This window comes from Pristis pectinata, chromosome 16 (assembly GCF_009764475.1).
Source record: "Pristis pectinata isolate sPriPec2 chromosome 16, sPriPec2.1.pri, whole genome shotgun sequence".
NCBI lineage: Eukaryota > Metazoa > Chordata > Chondrichthyes > Rhinopristiformes > Pristidae > Pristis > Pristis pectinata.
In genome coordinates this window covers 43,327,315-43,349,886 of record NC_067420.1, presented here as the reverse complement: position 1 = coordinate 43,349,886, position 22,572 = coordinate 43,327,315, and the positions used below count along the sequence as shown (strand labels likewise).

The 22,572-nt window shown below is 37.7% G+C and overlaps 1 protein-coding gene across 10 annotated transcripts in view; it reads left to right on the top strand.

The window, feature by feature from the left end:
* The window catches only part of LOC127578673 (death-inducer obliterator 1-like), a 113,253-nt gene that overhangs the window by 18,498 nt on the left and 72,183 nt on the right, over positions 1-22,572 (top strand). For 5 of the 10 annotated variants that reach the window (XM_052030938.1, XM_052030939.1, XM_052030946.1 and 2 more), the window contains 3 exons: positions 13,827-14,073; positions 15,834-15,986; positions 21,476-22,274. In XM_052030938.1, coding sequence (XP_051886898.1) covers positions 13,827-14,073; positions 15,834-15,986; positions 21,476-22,274 — 1,199 coding nt within the window. The remainder of the gene's footprint in view (positions 1-13,826; positions 14,074-15,833; positions 15,987-21,475; positions 22,275-22,572) is intronic. The other 5 variants (XM_052030940.1, XM_052030947.1, XM_052030942.1 and 2 more) reach the window with 2 other exon arrangements.

The window sequence follows — 22,572 nt, the reverse complement described above, 5'->3', positions numbered from 1 at the left end:
AAAGCACAAGATCGCCAGCGGTCTGTTCTAGTTCTTGTCAGTTGTTGAGAGGAGATAAACAGTTGGTGGCAAATGATGGGGTATTATTTGAAAACATGTGACGTAGGGAGAAAATCTTTGAAATATTTGTGTTGCTTTATTTTAATCAATTAGGTCCATATTTACTATTCCATTGTTGCTCCTTTATGGTTAAATCCATGTATACAGAGTTTGCCATATGTTTGGAAAGCTAGTACAGTTTTATTGTAAAGAAGTTATTCTTGTAGGTTGGGATTTTTAACCCGCTATTGATTAGCGGCAATGTGAAAGGTACTCTGCTGTAAGTGTAGAGCAAACCAATTAAAGACCTTTACTGACTTGCAGTGAATGGATTTTACTTGTGTATGACCTAGTTTTGCTAGTCTTTGTACAAAATCTGTTGGTGCTATTTCCCTTTTTTGGTTTTGATTTTATTAAAGTTTAACGGAATACGGTTTTTAATTGCAGCACTCCACTATTTCTGCAAGCCTTTTAGTATGCAGACATACTGTACTGACAGATTGCTTCGGTAGGCTTGTCATATGTGTGTTTAATTGTTTTCTTATCCCCTGTTAACATTGCTAGTATGATACTAAGTAGTGCTGGGAGTGAGTAACCTAAGCTTCCTAACTTGGAATGGAGCAGTGTGTGACATGGATCCAACCATGTCAGTCAGCTCATTAATAATGTATAATATGTTTCCTCTTAAGCCATGTATCCAAATATAGATTTCTCATGGAGGAGTTCCAATAAGGGAGTTGGCATATGCTTAAAACTTGTGCATATTGAAAGGGTCAAATTTTCCCTGTAATACCTGGAGATTATGAACCAATGCAGGTTTGACACTCATCTGTGGGAGTTGGTATTCTTGAAATCTCCTTCCTTGCATGTTAACCATACTGTCTTAATCTATCATTGAACAAGAACGTAACATTAATTTATACTGAAATTTCCTCCCTCTTTAACTATTCCATTATTGTGTTATCCATAGAATTTGAACCAGAGAATTGAGGAACATTAGTATCCCAGATGTACAAATTGGGAGCAGAATTATGCTATCGCCCATTCAATTAAATCGTGGTTGGTCCAGTTGTAACTTCAGCTCCACGTTCCTGCCTTCTCCTGGTAACCTATCACACCCTTGCCTACCAAGAATGTATCTAACCCTGCCTTAAAAATATCCAGACTTTGCATGCCCTTAGAGGAAGATACCTTATTAGCATTTTCTCAGCTTATTTCGATGGTGACATGTTGGAGTAGACTAAATGTTAACTATGAAATTTTCTGAGATTGGAAACTCATTTTCAGGTATAAATAGGTATACTCTTAAATTTTTTTGCAACTCAGTAGATGATTGACATTACTGTCCAAACCAAAAACCTATCAAACTTTCCTTTTATTGTTCGCATCCCTGTGGAGTAGAGAATTCCATAAAAAATGAAACCTATTAAGAAATTATTACTTAATTGGAGTACTAGATTACTCCTTATCCTGAGACACTTTTCCCTGACCTTAAACACTCTAGCCACATGATGCTCAAAAACAGCTAGGTTTTTGTTTGAGACATTTGGATACCTGTGAAAGAATTTTATGAAAGCATTTATAGCTGCAAAGCTTTTGGGCTTTGGGAACCTTTCCCATACCATCGTTGTGAGTAGAAGATTGAATCAAAGAAATGAAGAACATGGGAAGGAAACAAATATAGCTGAAGAACACAGGATGGCAGAAAGATGGAGTTTGTGGCAAAGATGAAAAATGATAGCTTTAATTTTACGGAAATTCATTTGGAGGTTTTGGTGTATCCAGGATTTGATGCCTGAATGCACTAAGTGGTTCAGGGAGTTAGAGGTTTCCATTAAAAATATGGATAAGGAGGCAGGTGGGTCTTTCGAGTATATATCCATAGATAATGGAAAGATGCTCAGTGACAGAGAGGCTACTGTTAGCAAGAAACAAAAGCTCCCCACAATGCAGGTCCCTCTTGGGTGACTGAAAATTAATTGTTTCCAGTTCTAATTATTTCAGTGAACAGTCATAGAGTCGCACAGCATGGAAATGGGCCCTTCGGTCCAACTGGTCCATGCTCACCAAGATTTCCATCTAAGCTAGTCTCATTTGGCCCCTATCCCTAGAAACCTTTCCTATCCATGTACCTGTCCAGGTACCTTTTGAATGTTACATATTCTACAATTATGCTTATTTCCTTTTCTGTGTACACTATAGATTTTATTTAAAGAGACTGTTTTAAAGACTTCGTTTAAAGTGATGGTGGCGGAGGTGTTTCAAATAGACAATATATAAGAACATTCTTATGCCGATGTTTTTTTGCAAACCTGGGTGTCTGAATCTTAAATCAAGTTTCCTAGTAAAAATGGGAATCCTCTGCTGCTAACAGATCTGAGTACTTTATCCTAATGCCAGACAATATTGTTGTAAATTTGAGTTCCCTAATGCAGGTATTTTAACAACACTAACAAATAGTCGATAAAGAACTGACGTATATGATTTTTTAAATTTCAGATAGATGTATCCTTGGGAGGAATGTGATGTAAAATCTATTTACAAAGGTCTATATTGTGTCCTGTTTTAAAAATAATGTATCATGGTAGGATTCAAAAATTCCTACTCTAACTGATTATACACAAGTTGGTTTAAAATAGAAAGAAAAAAAAATTTAATTCCTCTTCTAAATATTTTTAAAATCTTTCATTGTGGCTTTTTGCACTCTTAACATCCAGAACTGGGACAAGTTTCAACCCATTGTACTGATTTCCATTTTAATTGTTAATTCCAGCGTCTAATAATCCTCTTGAAAACGTACTTAAGGCCATTTCTGATGTGCAGTATTTTTTCTTTGCCATTGTGTCTGTGATTTTGACCATTATTTTATTATCAGAAAACTATAACTTTACATAAGTGATCCTTTCTTGTTAACAGCATGAGGTTTCAGTCCCTGTTGAGTAATTGATATGGGGGGGGCTTCCTCTTTGGTTATTTTCATACCTGGTTATCTTTGGAAAGAGAGCATGGGGGGGGTGGGTTCACAGGCTCTCTAGAGGCCCACTGGCATGTGTGGGCACAGACAGGCTTTTGAGTACAGCCTGGCTGGGGAGAATAATGTTTTAATTCAGTTTCGCTGATATTGTAAATACATTTTTAAATTTTAAAAAGTTTAATATAAACTATCCTGATGCAGTGATTGAGAGTTGACTGGGTGGCAGTTAGCCAGATTGCATTCATCATATGAGCAAGATATAATTGGGCAATTTTCCACATTCTTGGTTAGATGTCATGTTATAATTGTACTAGGGCGGCTTATCCAGATGCACCTTTAATCCTGCAGCATGCATCTTCGGTACTATGGTTGTGATGTTGTCTGGTTCCATAGTCTTTGCTGTATCTAGTGCTCTTAGCCATTAAGAGAACCATACAGCACATAAAAGGCCTTTCATCACATCATATAAATGCTGACCTCAAGTACCCATCTACACTAATCCCATTTACCAGCCCTTGGTCCATAGCCTTCTATTTGTGGTTCAAGTGCTCATCTCGGTACTTCTTAAATGTGAGAGTATCTGCTTCTACCTTCTGAAGTGGTGCATTCCAGATTGCAGCCACTCTTAAGTTTCTTATAAAAAAAATTCTCAGATCCTATCTAACTCTCTTGCTCCTCACTCTAAGACTATGCCTTTTTGTTTTAGACATCTTCATTATGGGAAAAAAGTTTCTCAATATCCACCTATCTATGCCCCTCATAACTTTGTGCATCTCCGATTAGGTCCCTCCCCAGTCTGCTTCGCTTCATGTAAAACAAATCCAGCCTCTCCTCATAATTGAAACGTTCCATCCCAGGCAACATCTGGTAAATCTTCCCTCCACCCTGTCCAGTGCCTTTGCATCTGTCCTAAAGTGTGGCAACCAGGACTCCATGCAGTACTCCAGCTGTGGCTTCTCTTGAATCAAATTTGCTGGAGACTAGCTTCTATGAAGGTGGGTGTCACAAGGAGGTTGAGATGGATCAGCTATTTGACACTTCTGGCTGAACATGTTTGTGAATACTTCACCCTTTCTTCACCAGTCATATGCTGGGCCGTAGCATCGTTGAGGATGGAGATATTCTTGGAGCTACCTCTCTGTGTTAGTTGTTCAACTATCTATTACCATTTACAACTAGATGTGGTAGGGCTGTAGATCTACAATCTGAACTGTTTGTGAGATCGCATAGCACACTTTTTTTGTTATGTACACGATGTCCTGTATTGCAGCTTTATTACTTGGAATCTCATCATTTAAGAATGTCTGGTGCTACTCTCGGCATGTCCTTCTGCAGTCCTCATTGAACCAGGATGTCCTTGGCTGAGGAGCTAATGGTGCAAAGCTACCTTCAATAGAATTATAACAGAACACCTCTAAGTTAGAATCCCACCTAAACATAAATTCTTCAAATTTCAGTCTCCTAAGGGGGATTGGAGAGCTCAGTGTCTTTCTTCATCCTATTATAAGCTCCACTTTCAAAATAAAAACTTTGGTAAAGCAAACTTGTCTGTGAATCGGGTCTTCTGATTTTTTTGAAAATATGAATATTCTAATTTGTAATGGTGACAGGTAGAAGATTGCTTAATTCAAATTTACGGATGAATGCCACCAAACTCAGGACATCTATCTAGCTTGCCCTACACTGCCCCATTTATTTGTCATTCCATTCCTCATAGCTGTTAGTTTGGTATTGTTCTTTTCAGAGATGCTGGAAATCCATCAGTGGGTTGATTTGTATATCCAGCCTCTACGTCTGCCTAACGTCAGGATGCCTTTTTGAGGTTTTGCCAAGTCTAAAATTGCTGATCTGTTGAGACGCCAGGCCAAACGACACACTATTGACATGTGTCAGGCACTGGAAACTTATTGCAGTGATATCTGCTCTGTAGAACAACTTCTGAGTCCAAAGTTCGTAGCCACTTGACTGTTTTCTCAATTTTGCTTTTCTTTTGCATAAGAATTCAAATTGTGTTGGAAATACCATTTCTTATCCACATACCTGTTAATGGCAGGACTTATTTTCTTGCATCAATTTTTATGAACAACATGCCACCTTTGATGTCTAAATGAAATTCTTTCCCCTTAATTTTCTTGAATCCTACATTGAAGTGGATTCAGTATTTTGAATTTCATCTGGGAGATTAAGGTGAGGTCAGAGCTATTGCAGTGAAGGTGCTGCATACACCCTTTGTATAAGGTTATGCTTGTTTTATGACCTTGGCATTTAATCAGACTGAAACCTTTATGTCTGTTAACCTGTTACCAGATGAATACGTGTATCTTGCACTTGTACTCCAACGTTGTTTCCCTGATTTGAGGAAAGCACCTTTTAGAACATAAATTCATTGTGTTTTGATTAATTGGAAACTTGTTTTGAATGGGAATTGAGCAATTATTCTTATCTGCACATAGTTTCCCTAAACCTGACAATTGCGGATCAAAAACAGAAATGTTGGAAGAACACAACCAGTCAAGCAGTAGCTGTGGAAAGATAAACCAGTTAACATTTTGGGTCAGGAACCCTTCCTCAGCTGTTCTGAGGAAGTCCCTGACCCAAAATGTTAATTGGTTTCTTTTTCCACAGTTATTGCTTGACTGACAGTTCTTAAAGCATTTCTTTTTTTGTTCCAGCATCTGCTGTTTTGTTATCCATGACAGTTGTGGAATGGATTTGTAATTAGCAGTTCAAGTTTATGAGCTTAGATTGTGGAGCTTTAACATACTAATGAAGTTGGCCTGGCAGTTTTTGCTGTTTGTCTTGAGTGCAGAAGGATTGGAAGTGTTATATTGTCAAACACCAATGGCGGGAAATTGGAGTATTGTACCTCAGAGAAAGTATACAAAACAACCAAGTACAATAGAAAAATGTTACAACAAAAACAGAAAATATTAGAAATGGGTCAGGCAGGATCTGTGAGAAGAAAGGCTACGTTACATTTCAACAGGTTAAGAATTAACAGGTTTTGAGGAGTACAGAAGCACTGAAAGAGCATATGATAACAAAAGGGTTGAATAATGAGACAGCAGGCAGAAGAGAAATGACAAATCGAGTGATGGTGCAAGGGAAAAGGGAATGGTAATTGGACAAAAAAAGGAAAAAGATGAAAATGGTATCAACAGCTGCAGTCTGGAAAATATCAGTGGCTATGATTCTTGAACTCTAAGTTTGGAAGCTTGTAACATGATTGAAAGATGAAGTGCTATTAATCAAGTTGCACTGAACTTCATTGGAAAAGTGGTAAAGGTGGCAGAGAATTAAAATGATAAAGGGAAATCTGGCATCAGATTTGGACTGAATAGAGGTGATCAACAAAACAGTTTAACAGTCTGCATTTGATCTTTCCAATGTAAGAACAGGATGTTATGGAGGCACCGATGGCTTCAGAATCCTAAAATAGGAGAACTTTGGGATTACCATGCCAGAGATGATGACATTAGAGAAAAATGATCCATTGAACCTATAGGATCCTTCCATTTTTAAAAAAAGTAGCATGAGCTACTGTGTAGATTGTGGTAGTTATGGTACTTGTTTCCAGTGTACCTTTTCATGTTGTGATAATGTGCAACTTAATTAGTTTTCAGAACAATGATCCCTGGTTTCTGGCTAATTTCCAGATGAAGTAACCCAGCTAGTACTTTGAAGTAGTTGTCTTCAAAATTCATTTGTCAGAAAATATCACCTCCATTTTATTCCTGGCCCTTTTGGAATTGGTTGAAGTAAAATAAACAATACAGAAATCTTTCCATTTTGTCACACAATCAGTTTAGCAATTTTAAGATTTTGTTTTAATCTGCTCATGGGATGTGGACATTGCTGGCTTTTACTGTTATCTTTATTTGCCCATGAACTCAGGAGACAGTTAAGAGTCAACGGGTGAGACACGAGGCAGTCGCATCGGTACATCTGAAGTGAGAGCCCAGTTACTGTTAGTCACCCTAGAAAACATAACTGAATGGAAAGTATGTCGCCCTTGATCCCAAAGGTTTGCTGAAGGAGGACCATTGTGATAATATCAATAATGATGTTTTTGAGCTCTTCAGTAATTATTTTTTATGTTTGCATTATCTGTTGCTACCCGTGGAATGTGTCTCTTTAGAGTGTGCCAGTAGAAATTTGGTCCAGCTAGAGGCACAGTAGTATGATTGACTTTTTAATTAATGCATGCCTTGTAATTTCTTGGACGTATTTTGAAAGCTGTTGGTAACTGCAGGGTAGTGGCAATGCACCAGTTGGGGGAGGGGGTGGGGGACTGTTGGGTGGTGGTGAAAAGAAACAAAGGAGTACTGTTCAGAAAGAGGAGAGGAACAGCATCCTGGACGTTACTGCTGTTAAAGAAATCTAACAATACTCTTGAATAGTATGCTAAATACTTTGAAGATAGAAATGTTTAATGCACTACACCACTGCAGTAATACAATTGAATTTTTTACAGCAGTTTGCTAGGCCTCAATCAACCCTCATCCTTTGGTGGCAGGAAAGTGTCCTGCAGATATTAGTGGTGGAAGTTCAATCTACTAAAGTGCAAGTGCGTTATTGCAATAAACGGGACGATTGCTGTTATGCTAGACACTGGTTTTATCTTATTTGAACAGGCCAGCATCTTGCTGGCTAAGTTGTACTACTTGTTTTAGTCATGTTGCTTGGCATTATGTGTTTAGCTTGTTTTCCAAGTTCCTCAAAACTTAAGTGAGAATAACAAGAGAAGGGAACAAAATAGACACTGTCAACAGCATTTGGAAATTGACTAAATACTGTAATTTCATTGAGAGATTTACTGCATTTGACTTGAGTAGATTATCTCCAGTTTCTACCACAAATAAACACAAAAACAGACTATAAGCTTCTAAAGACATGTTAAAAGGGGAAAACAAAACCAGCGAGGGCAAATTGTGGGTAAATTTATAATGAGGAATAAAGAAGTAAAAGAATTAAAAATATTTTTGTTTGTCTTCATGGAAGAAGACAGTGATGATACAAAATGACGTGGGGATGAGAGAAGGCAGTTTTGATCAGCTACAGATAAGCTGTGTGATTGGGCAAGAACATGCCAGATATAGTAAAGAATGGAAAAATGTGCGGGTATCCACTTTGATGAATAAAATAGCACAGTATTTTTAAAATGGTGAGAGATTGGGTAATGGTGATATTCAAAGGGACCTAGGTGACCTTGTGTACACAAGTCACCAAAAGCTCAGGTGCAGAAGCAGCAAGAGATTAGCAAGGCAAATAGTTGGTCTTTATTATGAGAGGATTTGAGTACAGGAATAAAGATGCAATTATATAGGGTCTTGGGACTGCACCTGGAGTATTGTATACAGTTATGGGCATCTTTCCTCAGGATAGCAGATTTGCTGTATGAGGAGGGATTGAATAGGCAAAGCCCACATTCTGTAGAGTTTAGAAAAATGTGAGAAGGGCTCATTGAGACACATGGAATTTTCAGGTCTTGACAGGGTGGGGATGGAAGATTTTCCTCCTGGCCCAGGAGCCGGCCATCACAGCGTAAGGAGTAGGCCATTTAGGACTGAGATGAGGAAGAATTTCTTCTGATAGGAAGATGTGAATCTTTGAATTCATTATCCTGGAGGGGTGGTCATTAAGTTCTTTTAGAACACAGATTGATTCGGAATCAAGGAAAATGGGGATAGTGCAGGGGAATTGCATAGAAGGTAGACAATTAGTGCTGATCTTGGGGAATATCATAAAAAGGCTTAAAAGTGCACCCATAACTTACATAATCTGAATTGGATCAGTTTCCCAAATGATTTAATGATTCAAAGATTATTGCAAATAAGAACTCATGTTAAGAAACTTTTTTTTCAAAACCATACAGTATATGTGCTTGAAGATCATGGGATCAAGTTGTAACTAATAATTTGAATACAGCCTTTGTGTTCCATTATGGCAATTTTTTTTAAAGGTACAGTCCTTATGAGATGTTAAAGCAAGGCTTGAGTTGTAGTCCACGTTGCTGACTTGGACACTGTTACTAAAGGGAGATCAACTGGTCATTCATGTCACTGTTATTAAGACCCTGCTGTAAATCTGCTTTAGCAGAAGCATTTCATTAGCTATGAAGTGTTTAGGAATACTCTGAGAAGATGAAAGATCATGTCAACTACTTACAATTACAATGTGTAGATGCACAGATTGCATTACAGCATTGTGCCATGGCTTATTACAAAGTTGCTAATGGAAATTAATTTGGAATTTAACTGATCGCTACATTTATATAATTTTGTTTCTTTTGTTCCTTCTATTGATTTGGCTGCAGTAGTTTAAAGCATTTTCATAATTGCTCAATAAGCATATATCTGCAGGGAAGTCTATTGAAAACCTTTTCCAAATTCTTGTATCTTTTTATGTTGCTTCTGCCTCCCCATAGAATATAAATAGGGCCAATGTGCAAGGAAGTGGATTATGGAAATTATAGCATTGAAGGTGGTCATTCAAAATATAGATGTTGCTGGATCTTCAGCTGAAGCTTGCTTATCCTTTTGATAATTTCAGTGTAACATCCACGTACCTATTGCTTCCCAGTTTCCCTTTGTTATTAGTCCTCATCTGACCCACCAAGTTCCCCAAGTTCCAATAACTCAACTTATTTTTTAAACTAAATGTTCTGATGGTGTTTGAGCCCTTACTCCATGATACTGATTTGGCAATAAATGGAAGCAATTTATCTAGACCATTCATAAGTTAATTTAAATCCAGGGAATCCGTGTGCCAAACTTCTGTTAATTGGAGAAAGGTTGTACTCCTAAAAGGGAAAAATAGAAATGAAAGTTAGTACATTTGAAACATTTTTTTGGAAATATTCATGGGGATTGTTGAATTCTGTTCTCTGCCTGCTATTCTGCATGTTTCTGAATTCACTTCAGGAGCTACGCAAGAATTGATGTGTGAGATCAGAATTGCAGGCAGTGTTGGGTAACAATGGCAGATTTCTCTTTACAACTGTCCTTTGGTTTTATAGTCACTCCTACGTGTTGTTTTTGTTTTCAGGACATTTTTAAGGTTGGGTACTAGTTCTCAAGCTTAAGTGTTTGGTTCTGTGTCTGAATTACTAACCTAGTAATTTTTCTACTTCATTATGGTACTTGTGCATGAACAAATTAAAGAAAAGTAAGACTGTGTGACAATCTTAATCATGGTATTTATGGTACAGGAGGAGGCCACTTGATCCATGTCCATTCCAGATCAGATTACTTCTGCTGTCCAGCCTTTATTATAGTTGTCTTGACCATAAAATACTCTTCCAAGTATTTTTTTCAATGCACTGAGCTCCTCCCTACAGAAGGGAAGGTGCTGTAGGGTGCTTTAGTTTTAATAATAGATATACCTTTCTAATTTGTGTACACAAACTAAATAATATAAGCAAATTTTAATATCATAAAAGAATTTGGAATATGAAGAGACCTGAAGCAGTTTAATGTCATGAGAAGAGTTAGTGCCAAATTAAATTTGAATTTCTTGTATATTACATTTAATATTATTTGTCTTCAGAGTATCAGAATCATATAAATTAAAATTCAGTAATTTTCCTACCTAACTCATCACCTTTATACATAGCAACGAGCTTCCATTCAGCATTTTGAAATTCAGCAAAGATTTAAGGAAATTGATGGTGGATTATTTGTCTCTGGAGAAATATCTGGATACTGGTGAGGTTTGGTATCCGGGTAATGTAAAAAGAAATTGAAAGAGCAAGTAGAATGCTTGGGTATATGACTTCTTAGCAGATTTGGGAGATAGGCAGCATTGAGGTTTTTATGTCCAGCAGTTTGAAATGTACACTAACTTAACGAGATTTATTGCAGAGAATGTTGATCTCCACAATGTTGTATTCTTGGTCCTGGAGGGAGGAATGCCTTATATTAGAGGGTGTGGGAATTGCTGTTAAAGTCAGCATGTATTACCCACCCCCAAAATTACTCTTTTGAACTGCATGGCTTGCTAGCCCACTTCATTATATGGTTAGATTCAAATGTATTGGTGTGGCCAGAAACGGTAAGAATGTCCTTTAGGTGTGGAAATATGCCATTAGTGAACAAGATGGGTTTTATTGCCACTTTTACTGTTACAAAGATTTTTATTCCACATTTACTTAACTGAATTTAAATTGTGTGACGAGATTTGAAGTTATGCATCTTATTCATTAAACTTTGGATTGCTTATTCAGTAATGTAACCACTATGTTATCTGTCCCTAGAACATAACCTAACCCCTGTCAGCCATCCAGACTACAGTTGGATGCTCCAAATAATCTGCTGGAGGAACTCAGTGGGTCAAGCAGCAGTGGGGGGGGGGGGGGGGGGGGTGGGGAGGAGGTGGTTGGCAGAGGAGGAATTGTTGGCGTTTCAGGTCGAAACCATGCATCAGAACTGACAGATGCTGCTCGACCTGCTGAGTTCTTCCAGCAGATTATTTATTGCTCCAGATTCTAGCACCTGCAGTCTCTTGCATCTACAATTGGATGCTGCTTGTCTTTTGCCACATACCCTTTTGATACTGCTTGTTAGTGGTTGGGCTTTCTTGTGCTGAGCTGGAGTGATTAGTCCCATTGGTTGAGTGGGCAATTTGGCAATAGTTCTTTACATGCAGTTTTGCAGGTTATTTCCTGTGACAGAAGTACAGCTGTTTCCCTGTTACCCACAATTTTAAACATTTAGCAATAACCAGCAATAAAAGCATGCTCAGTGATTTGAGTTGGTTCTGCTTTTCATCTTTGCATGTAAAACTCATAGTTCTACTGCTCTATTTGCCTCTAGAGAAGGAGTTTTCAGATTCATGCTTGGTAATTGCATGTGACTTTTTTATTATTTTAATTGCAAGTGCAGTTAGCAACATCTTGCTGTTGTCCCACCATATAAGAGAGGTGTAAAGTAATCAAAAGGGAATAAATGGACAGAATTTTGTGGACTGAATGCTCTCATAAGTTGCTGGTAGCTTCCAGTTTGTGTCTCTAGGCTGCTATCGGCTTATTGAGATTCCTCAGCGTTTCCACTAGTGCATCTCTTAAAATATTTGGTTTAAATAGCTCTTTTACATCAGAGCTAGTTTGGGATTCATTGTTCCACAGTGAATAAGCAGAGTTATTATGATTTGATTCTGTAGTTGTGTGTGGATATAGTTGGACATATAATATTTATTGGTAGGGTTGATGAGCCATGCCTTGAACCTGCAATCAATGTGGTGAAGTGGTTGGGAAAAAAAAATCAATCTGCACAAGAATGTAGTTTCAAAAGAAATAGACGAAAGAGTTGGCTCTTTGCCTGTACTGCCTTTCACTAAGATTGTGGCTAATATTTTTAATTGGTGCAACTTTCTTGCACTAACTCATGTCACTCGATTTTCTTGATGTCCAAAAATCTCATTATCTCTGTCTTGAATATACTCAGCAACTGAGCCTTCACAGCCATCTTGACTAGAGAATTCCAAAGATTCACTATTCCCTATGGCTTCAGAAAGTTCTTCTCATTTCTATTTTGATTGGCTGACCTATTTTGAGACTGACCCCTAGTTTTAGATGCTCTGGTCAGGGAAACTTCATCCCTTCACCTACCCGGTCAAACCCCATTAAGAACATCTCAATGAGGGTGTCACAGTGTTGCAGCAGGTGGTGCTGTTGCCTCCCAACACCAGTGACCCAGGTTCAATTCTGAACTCCCATGCTGATTGTGTGGAGCTTGCACATTTTTCGTCACCAAGTGAGTTTCTCCCACGTGCTGCAGTTTCCTCCAACATCCCAAAGACATTTTGGTTGGATAATTGACCATTAAGTTATCCCTAATGTAGGTGGGTAGTAGGAGAACTAGGGTGGAATTGATATGCATGTGAGAGATAATGTGAGGTTACAGGGAAATAAGCAGAGCCAGTGTGATTGATGGAATTCCTCTGAGAGCTGGTATAAACTCACTTGGCTGAATGGCTGCTTCCTCTGTTTTATGAGAATGAGATCACTGGCTAATTCTTCTTGGCTTCAGAATATATAGCAAAACTCTGATAATCCGGTGTAGTTGGGACTTTGGTGCCAGACTAGCAGATTTTCCAGTCTATTGGATGTTACACCTATTAGTACCCCAACACTTTTTTTAAAATCAATTTTTTAAGATATTGCACAGTATTATAATACATTTCCCAATGAATCCAGTAAGTTTAAAGGGAGTGTGGCAATGGGGCTCAGTGTGTCAAAAGCGAGCATGGTAAACATGACCTAGGGAACCTGAAACCAAACCATCAGGATTTCCGAATAGCCAGATACAAGATTATCAAAGTTTTACTGTATATGTCCTGTCTGTTCAAGTTTTCCTCATAAGATTAACCCTCCCATTTCAGGAAGATATATTTAGGCCATTCCATAGTGTTGTATGTGGAACCTTGTGAAATATGTGGCACTATGATATACTATTTGACTGCATTTGAAAATGCTTTATTAGTTGTTTTGTGGTTTGGGATCTTAGATTGTGAAAGGTGTTCTATAATTCCAAGTTTTTATTTTAAATGAGTATGGTATTGCTGTTGAGTAACTTCAATTTTTTTGGTAGGCATGTTGGTATAACTAGATTTGCAATGTTCTTGCATTCAAATGTAATGTAAGTTTCAAGGAAGTTGTGGAACTTTTAAGGAAAATTAAAGAAACTATTCCAACTTAATGATGAAACAAACAAAACACTTAACTAGGTTTAAATACTGCATTGCTCTAGCCATGTGCTTTGTTATTTACAGTAAAGCCTGTGGTGTGTTATAGCCCTATTCTTCTTCTTTGCAGCAGCCAGCACACCATGTGGATCCATTTATGGACAGCCAAGAATTTGTAGGTCCACTCCTGTCAAAGGATCAGCTTAACCTTTCTAGAGAAAGCTGTTCTGCCAACAAGACGGATTCGTATCAATCTACTGATACTGCAACAAGCATGTTAAGTGACAAAGATCCACTGCTGCCATCATCCAGTGCACCATTCCGATTGGAGCTGCAGGCAGATGGTAGTGAGCAGTGTGAGATGAACACAACAGCAGGTACTCTACCCTTTCATTGTACATGCAGTGACTCTTCCTATCCATTTTGGAAGTTACCAATCTATTAACTAATATTTTGTGGAATCACTTGTGTTATATTTTAAGTTTCTAAGCAAATAGTTGGTTTTAGAATGTAGAACATTAAAGCACATACAAACCCTTTGGCCCATAATGTTGTGCCGAAATTTTATCCTGCTCTGAGATCTATCTAATCCTTCCCTCCCACATAGCCCCCCATTTCTCTATCATTCATGTGTCTGTCTAAGAGTCTCTTGAATGTCCCTAATGTATCTGTCCCCGCAACCTCTGCCGGCAGTGCATTCCACACACCCACCACTCTGTGTAACAAAAAAAAACTTACCCCTGACATCCCCCTTGTATCTTCCTCCAATCACAAAATTATGTCCCTTCGTGTCCCCTCATTGTCACCCTGGGAAAAAGTCCTCTGACTGTCCACTCGATCTATGCCTCTTATCATCTTGTACACCTTTGTCAAGTCACCTCTCATCCTCCTCTCCAAAGAGAAAAGCCTTAGCTCACTCAATCTATTTATTTTATTTTAGGTTTTATTTTAGATTTGATGATTATTTTACCAAACACACTCCATTTTGCAGGCAGCTTGAACAAAAGTCACGGTGCCCCAGTGTCTCTCGTTATTACAGCTCCAAACCATAGGTTAACTTTCATTTGAGTCTAATACCACTTTGTTTTGAGGCTGGGGCATATTAAATTTATCAGGATATTTTCTGCCTGTGCTGAATCTTTGAAAACACAGTTGTGCTTAGTACCAAATACACTTTCAGTCCATAACTCTTAACTCCCTCATTTTGAGTTATCCATCTAATTGCCTTTTAGAATTACTAATGGGATCAGCTTTCAATACCATTTCAGGTAGGACATTCCAGATGCTGACTATTCTTTCTGCCTACCCACAGAAATGTTCAGCATTTGGCACCCTAGGCTTTCTCATATGGGGCATCTCTGGATTTCCACCTCCCCTCATTTGTTCACTAAGGTTTCTGTACTTTCAGTCCAAAAGATTTGTAAGATGGTTCATGAGTACTACAGGAAAATAAAATGCATGGGAATTCTCATGCTTTGAAGGTTGTACATGAGTGTTAAATAGTAGAACAAAAGAACATGAATAATGTGTACATCATATGACGCTTGGTCTGCTATACCATTTAGTAATGTCATCGCTGGAACTGTCTTAATCCATTTTCCCACTTGATCCCAATATTTCATTTCCTTAGTCTTTTAAAATTTATAAATCTCAGCTTTGTGTATGCTCAATTACTTAGCATCTACAGCCCTTTGGGATGATCTTTTACAACATTGTGCATAAAGAAATTTCTTTGTCTCAATTCTGTTGAAATGTTTCCAAAAAGTCCAAAGTAGTAAATGAGAGAGTTGTGGTTGAATTTGTTTGAAACACAGCAAGACTCTTAAGTCAATTGTTATTTATTGGTTTGGTTTAAAATAGTCCTATGTTTAAACAGTCCTTGTGATTTGATGTAGCATAAAGACTTATAAATTGTTGTATTTTTGTTTAAAAATCATCACTATCAGCAAAATGGGAAAAACTTAATGGCATGTATGAATAGCTGGATACTGATGTCTTCACAAACAATTTGTATGTGTGATTATACTTGAATCATTTCTTGGTAGTCAGATTAAGGCATAAATAAAAGTTGCTTATGCTGAAATTAATTTTGGTCATTGATTTAAAAGAGAGCTAATTTAAGTATTATTAATTGCAGCCTTAAGTTTGGGTGCTGTAGGAGATGTTATCACTTCAGTTGAAGATGATGAACATAGAGTGTCTGATCTTCAGGAACCTTCACAGAATAGCAGCAATTCTGAACCCAATCCAGTTCAAACAAACAGGAAGTCCCCTCGTCTCCATACACCAGGTTAGTGATTGCAGAAAGATTGAATTAAAGACTATACTTATCTGGGTTTGAATTTGGTTGGAAATGTATTTTGAAAGTGTAGATCTGGAAACTTGTTCCTCTGACAGTTTAGGTTGGCTTTAATATTGTACTTAAGTGTTTTATGTCAGTGATATTCTAGTTGCAAGATTCACACAGCGTAAGAAATAATAGCAGCAAGTCTATTGGGTCCATTGAACCTTGCTCTACCATTTGACAAGCTGATTGTTCTCAATTCCTTCATCTAATGGTTTCCTATGGGGTAGATTTTGAAGATTCATTTCAATAAAGATATTTCTTCTTATGTCTGACTTTTTCTGAGATTAACTAATAGTTACAATTCACAAGTGAAAACATCCACGTTGTTAAGTTTTCTAAGGATTTTGTTTCAATGAGATTATATCTCACAAATTCTAGCCTCTTTCAGAGCAATCCTCTCTTAGAAATTGTCCAGTGAAATTTTGTTTGCTGCTTAGAGCATGTGTTTAAGAACGTCAAAGCTATACATAATATGCCAGCTTTAGTTTCACTGAGCCACTATGCAACTGGAGTAAGCTGCCCTTATTAACAATAAAGGCTAACATACCATTTGTTTTCCTAATTGCTTGTTGTGTATGAATGTTAGATTTGTGATTTTTTTTTTGTGCAGTGACATCTGGGTCCTTAATACTAATATTACCTTGTCTCTAAGTAATTAAGGGATTCTGGGTTTCAGATTTTCCTAGCAAAGTGGATAACTTTTCATGTCTCCGTAATCTATCTTTCATAGCGTCATTCAACACAGAAGCAGGCCCCTTGGCCCACCACATTCATGCCAATCATCATCTACCTAATTGTTAGTCCCACTTACAGCACTTGGTCAACAGTCTTCCATGCCTTGGCATTTCAAGTACTAAAATATTGTGAAAGTACCCTGTCTTTACCACCAACTCAGGCAGTGCATTCCAGATTCTAACCAACCTCTGGCTAAACCTCAGATGCCCTATAAAATATAATCATGTCCTTCCTATAGTATGGTGACCAGAGATGTACATAGTATTTCAGCTATGGTGTAACCAGTGTTATATAAAATTGATCCATAATATCCCTGCTCTTATACTCGACACATCTATTAATGATGGAATGCGTCCCCATCTGCCTTCACTACTTTAGCTTCTTCTGTTGCCACCTTCGGGGATCCTCAATACTCCGTGGGACCCTACCATACATTTGTATATGTTTTACCTTTATTGATCTTCCCAGAGTTCATTACCTCATACTTAATAGGCTTAATTTCCATCTTCCATTACTCTGCCCATCTTCCTAACTGATCAGTATCATCCTGTAGCCTATGACTATCCTCCTATCAACAACACCAGCAATTTTTATGTCATCTGCAAACTTACCGATCATACTTGTATTCACATCCAAGTCATTAATATATGTAACAAGCATGTTCTTATTTAATCAACTTTGCTGCCTCTGTGTCCTCATTGCGGCTTATTTTCTGGCCCTATTTCGACAAACTTGGCCGCATTATGCTTGGTCTCCCCATCCGTTTCAGGAACTCTGATTGTAAATGTGGACCTGATGCCCAAGCATTGGTTCAGTTAGTACCTCACTATAAAAGCCTACCATTGTTAGTGCTAATCGGTCTTTATATTTGGTTTATGTAAAGTCTAAAGGAAGAAGGAACTGATTATGATTAAAGAGTCAAAATAAAAGTCAAAAGATAAGATCAAACTAATTACTGATTTCCCCTAACATTTTATCCAAAATGCTTCAGAAGAATTTTAACGTGTAAGGTTCTTCCAAATGGCTCATTTAAAAGAACCTTGCATGAATGTTAAATTTATTACCCCAAGGCATATGAGTACTTTGTGGCTGCTTAAGTACTTTTGAAATTTGATATATTGTAATACAGGGATAAGGATTTACAATAAACAATTAGTTAATTTGAGAGAGCATTTTGGTCAGGGCACTAACAGAGCTCCTGTTCTCTTGAATAGTTCCATAGGATTCATTTTATGCCCAATAACATTTCTAGTGCAATAATGTAGAGGACTGAAATGTGGGTGTGGATTAGTTTTGGAGAGTGACTTGGTGAGGGAAACACTGAACCAGAGCTGATGTATTGAAATTTTTACTCTTATGCAATAAATGAGAAATTGCTTAGCAGGATTGAAAGTTAGCGTAGCGTAGCGGTTAGCGTGACGCTATTACAGCGCTAGTGATCAGGGTTCGATTCCCGTCGCTGTCTATAAGGAGTTTGTACATTATCCCGTGTCTGCGTGGGTTTCCTCGGGGTGCTCTGGTTTCCTCCCACATGGCAAAGATGTACGGGTAGGTTAATTGTTTTTAAAATGGGCGGCGCGGACTCTTTGGGCCGGAAGGGCCTGTTACCACGCTGTAAATAAAATTAAAAGTAAAGGTATCTAGCCAGGTCAAAGAATGATTGAAAATGGTAGGATCACTACTATTTAAGTGCATGGCCAACAAATTTCCAATATATGTTAATAAGTTCAAGAATGAATTGATCATTTCAGTTACATAAATGAAAGATGTATATAAATAAAATATAATGTATATGTGTCTGTGTGTGTGTATCTATCTATATAGAGATAGATAGATATATATATATATATATATATATATATATATATATAAAAATAAAAAAATACGCGCGCACACACACACACACACACATTGTTCTGTGATGTTGGTCATTTAATTATGCTGCAGGGTAGTTAAGTTCTCATATTTCATTAAAACATAAGCATATTGAGTCTATGGTACTCTCAGTGCAATTCTATCAGTCCTATTCCCCAATTTTATTTTTCTTGCAAACTATTCTCACTTGTGTGCCCATTACCAATCACCTGATTCTCCTGTCACCCACTACACCAGGGGTAATTTACAATAGCCAATTGCCTATCAACCAGTATTATCTTTATGATGTTGCAGGAAACTGGACCACTTGGCAGAAGCCCACACAATCACATGGAGAATGTGCACACTCCACAGATGGCCCTGGAGGTCACGCTTAAACCTGGGTCACTGGAGTTTTGAGGCAGTAACACTAGCTACTACACTTCTGTGCCTGCCCAAATCACTAATGCCAAATTTGTTCTTCTAATTTTGCTCTTAAATGTTAACATTATATCTGGTTTAATCATCAACACCATTTATGTATTCTGTCATCTGTGTTTGTTGGGGGGGGGGGGGGTGGGGCTGGTGTTGGTGAGAAGAGGTGCAGGAGCTGTGAAGGAGGATCTTCTGCTCCACATCTCTTGTAACACTGTTTCCACACTCTACACCACATAACTTTACCCCTTCTGTTTATCTTTTGATAACATTAAATACTTCAAGCAAATAAATTACTGTTCTAAGAAAAATGATCCAAATTTAAGTCTCTTTTGTATTGTTCAGCAATATCTTAGTGAAACTATAATATGCTGATATGTGACCGGTGTTATTTATTCTTCTATCTATGTTCTTAATCATCCAAATTTCTGCTACCAATATTCTATCTGCCATCTCATTCTGTCAGTTTCATTGTTTCAAAGAATGCTGTTGAAGAAGTAGAGCATGGAAATTTGTTTGCTGATTGAATATTTTCTAATTGTAGATTTTTTGAGAATGACTTAATTGATTGCAGATACCACGGTTGCACTTTTACATGTGTTAAACTTTAAAGTTATGGGTTAATTTTGTTTCCTGTGTGTGTGTGTGTGTGTGTATATATATATATTAAAAAAGATTGTGGTGCATAGTCACAGTGAGTGGAACCTTAAAATGTAATTTCTAAGTGCTCCACTCTTTCTTCCCACATAACCCCCCCCCCCCCCCCAATTTCCCTCAGAATCCTTGATTCATCTATACATCTCTTATCCTGCCAGTTTGTTATGTTAAATAACTTCTCTAATAAGATTGATTTATATGTTTATATCTCTTAATGCTGTAACATTCCTTGCTAAATGATTTTGTCCTATTGTCTTCAGATCTGTTAATATCTTTTAACAATGAACCTTCTTAGAGTCCTCCCTGAGCTAATGCATCAGACCTTTTGGAGAGTTTTTTCCTCTGGTCATTTCTGCTTTAATCTTTGATTGTCCTGATGTAGATACTCACCACATGTTACTACTTCACTTCATCTCTTGTCAGGATGACAGTCCTCGGAAACTACTCTTCCAGCCTAACTTCCTTCCCATTTGGCCATATTTGGGAGTATTGAATTTGATAAATTTAGAGTTGGAGACATGGTGAGGTGTCAACCAGGAAACCAGGGTTGGGCAATAAATTTTAACTGTGGCAAAGTCCAGAACTTAAATTATAAAATGAATTCCTTCAGATTTGTTTTAAGGAACAGTTCTCTGGTCACCATATTAGCATTTTGTGGACTGCACTTTGCTTTTCCTTACTGTTCCATTATAATGTAATTATCATTCAAGTTAAACTAGCATTTTAAGTTTGTTTTTGTTTAGAGAGAGCAAGCAGGCAAAGAGTGCAAGTATGGGAGTGGGGTGTGTATGTATGTGTGCATGTTTGTGAATGAGATACAGTGTATGAAATTATGGCTACAATTGTGAAAGGGAGAAGAAAAATGAGGTAAATATATGAATATAAGAAATATGCAGTGCACGAGTAGAAAATCAAAAGTGCAAGAAACAGTACAATACAGGAGCAGAGTATGAAGTGTTTAAAAATAATGAGGTAATAACGTAGTAACGATAGTAATGGGAGTGTGAGAAGTTTAAGTAATCTCTTCCTTGCCATTTAATTCTTAGAGTCAAAGTTGAGTTTATTGTCATATGCGCACGTACATGTATGCATGGGGGCAATGAAAAACTTACTTGCAGCAGCATCACAGGTACATAGCATCATATAAGTAGCATTCACAAGAAAAACAAATTAACCACAATTTTTACAAGAAAGAACACAATTAGAACAGAAAAAACAAAGTCCATTTTAGTGCAAACTGGTCATAGTATTGCTAAATTCCAGCAATACTATGTCCACTTGAGCCAGTTGGTTCAAGAACGAAATGGTTGAAGGGAAGTAGTTGTTCTTGAACCTGGTGGTGTGGGACTTAAGGCCAAGTATTATCCTGCCATACCTTTGCTGTAGTCCTGTTAAGGCCAATATTTATCCATCTTAAGATGTATCCAGGAGAGATCATAAGCCCCCGGAATTTACTTCAGTTACTAAGGCAGTATTCTGCAAAAACACTCATTCATCCTCAAGGATAATAGAACATAGAATAGTACAGCACAGAACAGGCCCTTTGGCCCACAATAATGAAGCATAAATTCTCATGCATTTTCTAAGCCCAGGCTTCTGTAGACTCTCTCCTGTATGGGACATTACTTGTCCTAGTTGAAACACAGGATCCATTTTCATTTTGATGTTTTGATTTTTGCATGCATACTTTGGATAGCAAAGCTGAAGTTGTTTTCCTATAATGTTCCCTATATTTTGTGTAACTTTTACAGTGGCCATAGAGGAGAGTAAGGAGGATGAAAACAAAGATCAGTCTCCAAAAATTATCCACCCAACCAGTAAAGAATTTAAAAAGACATGGGGATTCCGACAAACAACAATTGCAAAGCGAGAAAATGCTGTAGATGCGGAGAACTCTGACACTGCTCTAAGTGAGAACTCTGACCAGTTAACCCCTTCACTCCGAAGGAGTAGGCGACAGACTCAGCGATCTGCTCGAGTTCAAGAATTTATTTCAGCAGCTCAAAAGCGTTATCGCCGAATGACAGACCTTGAAGGCAATGAATTTAGCTCCGTTGCAACTTCTGAGGCAGGAACAGGTTCTGATGGTAGCACCGAAGTTGAAGAAAAAGGCATTGGATCACTAGAGCTGGGTTCTGGTAATCCTGAAGTAATGAATGAAGTGACCAACTCTGATGAAGACAACAGCACCAATAGTGACAGTGATGAACTTACACTAAAGGAGCTCCAGAATCAGTTGAGAAAGCGGCGTGGTCAGGAACAGTCTGATTCACCACAGAGTACACAGAAAGTGCAGGAAAAGAGTACAGAAGAAACTAAAGTCAATAAAGAACCAAAATCACTTGGCACTATCAAAACTAAGAAGCAAATAGTTATCCCTGCAAAGAAAGGTGCTAAAAGCGGCACTATTCTAAAGGAAAAAGAATCCACATCACAATCTGGGGTTAAATCAGAGACTGAAGATGATGAAAGCTCCATAACCCAATCAGATAATGGCTATAATGACCCTGATAAACTGTATTGTATATGTCGTCAACCACACAGCAATAGGTAAGTGGCCTGGGTTCAGAAAACCCCATTTTTAGGCTTTCCTGAAACACCCTAGTTTATTATTAAATAATGCTTGCATTTCTCACAGAATGGCAGACAGTGTTTCTAGAAGCTATCAGCAATTACAAATTTGAAACGTTGCTGTTCTCTGGAAGATTTGAAACTCTCAAAATACACACATTACTATAATTCATTATTATAACGTGATTAATAAACTTTAATCCAAACCTTTTTAATGATATTTAATGCCTTAAAGTCCAGATTATGCAAGGAGATAATAAGTAGACGATCCTAACTG